The 973-nt window shown below is 25.6% G+C and overlaps 1 protein-coding gene across 1 annotated transcript; it reads left to right on the top strand.

Annotated features, from left to right (window-relative positions):
* Positions 1-3: 3 nt before the first annotated feature.
* Phum_PHUM618260 (SPRY domain-containing SOCS box protein, putative) lies at positions 4-522 on the top strand (the record flags this gene model as incomplete). The annotated part of the gene is made up of 2 exons (XM_002433205.1): positions 4-97; positions 179-522. Coding segments are annotated over 2 exons (438 nt in total), but the record flags the coding sequence as incomplete, so codon positions are not given.
* Positions 523-973: the final 451 nt, after the last annotated feature.

Here is a 973-nt window from a genome sequence, read left to right as displayed (position 1 = left end):
CAGGGTTGGGGTTTATCACATAAAGGACTTCTTTGGCACGGAGGAAAATGGTCCCCTTTTACAAAACCCTTCAGAGAAAACGAACCCACAACGATAGGTAAATTATATTAAACAAAACGATCGATAATACTAACGGGAAAATTTTTTTTTAAAAATATTATTTTATACGATTGCTTAGGTATACTTTTCGATGGAGTAGCCGGAACTCTCACCTATTACAAAGACGGTCAAAATTTGGGTGTAGCTTTTAGAGGATTGCATAAATGTACGGAACCATTATATCCGTTTGTTTGTTCGACGGCGGCAAAAACGGAAATGATATTAAATGAGCAAAGAAGAGAATTTGTCAATTTACAAGATAGATGTAGAAACATTATTGTTAAAAGAGTTAAAAGTATTGAATTATTAGAAAACTTACATCTTCCGCAAAAAATATTCGAATATTTAGCTGAAGCTTTGATGACTGATGATTCGAAATTATTTCAACCGTTTCATCAATTGAATCGAGTTTCTGTCATGTGATTTCTTTTTTTTTTTTCTCTTCTCCCTGATTATTATAAAAATTTTTTTTTTAAATACAATATTACAAAAAAATAATAAAAAATTTAACGAAAATTATTCGAGTACAAAAAATTTCAAATTTTTTTATTAAACTATATTTATAATATTATTAAATTTTTTTCCTTTGTTGTGTTTGTTTGTCGGAATTGTTTGTTAGTAGTAAAAAAAAGAAACCCTTAACAACTTAAAGATAAATTCTAATATATTTTACCCTTTAGGCTTTATTAATTATGATAAATAAGACGATTTAAATAAAAAATTTTACACAAAATTTCTTTTCTATAATAATAAAATTTATATACATTTTATAGGGAATAAAAATTCAACGAAACGTTCACTTAAATTTAATATAAAAAAAAATTGGTTCCAACAATTATTATTATTATTATTATTATTATTTACGTACCGATAT

The sequence above is a fragment of the Pediculus humanus genome, genomic scaffold, assembly GCF_000006295.1.
Source record: "Pediculus humanus corporis 1103172108408 genomic scaffold, whole genome shotgun sequence".
Classification (NCBI taxonomy): domain Eukaryota; kingdom Metazoa; phylum Arthropoda; class Insecta; order Psocodea; family Pediculidae; genus Pediculus; species Pediculus humanus.
The sequence above is the reverse complement of the archived record's forward strand: the minus strand, read 5'-3'. Positions and strand labels throughout refer to the sequence as shown.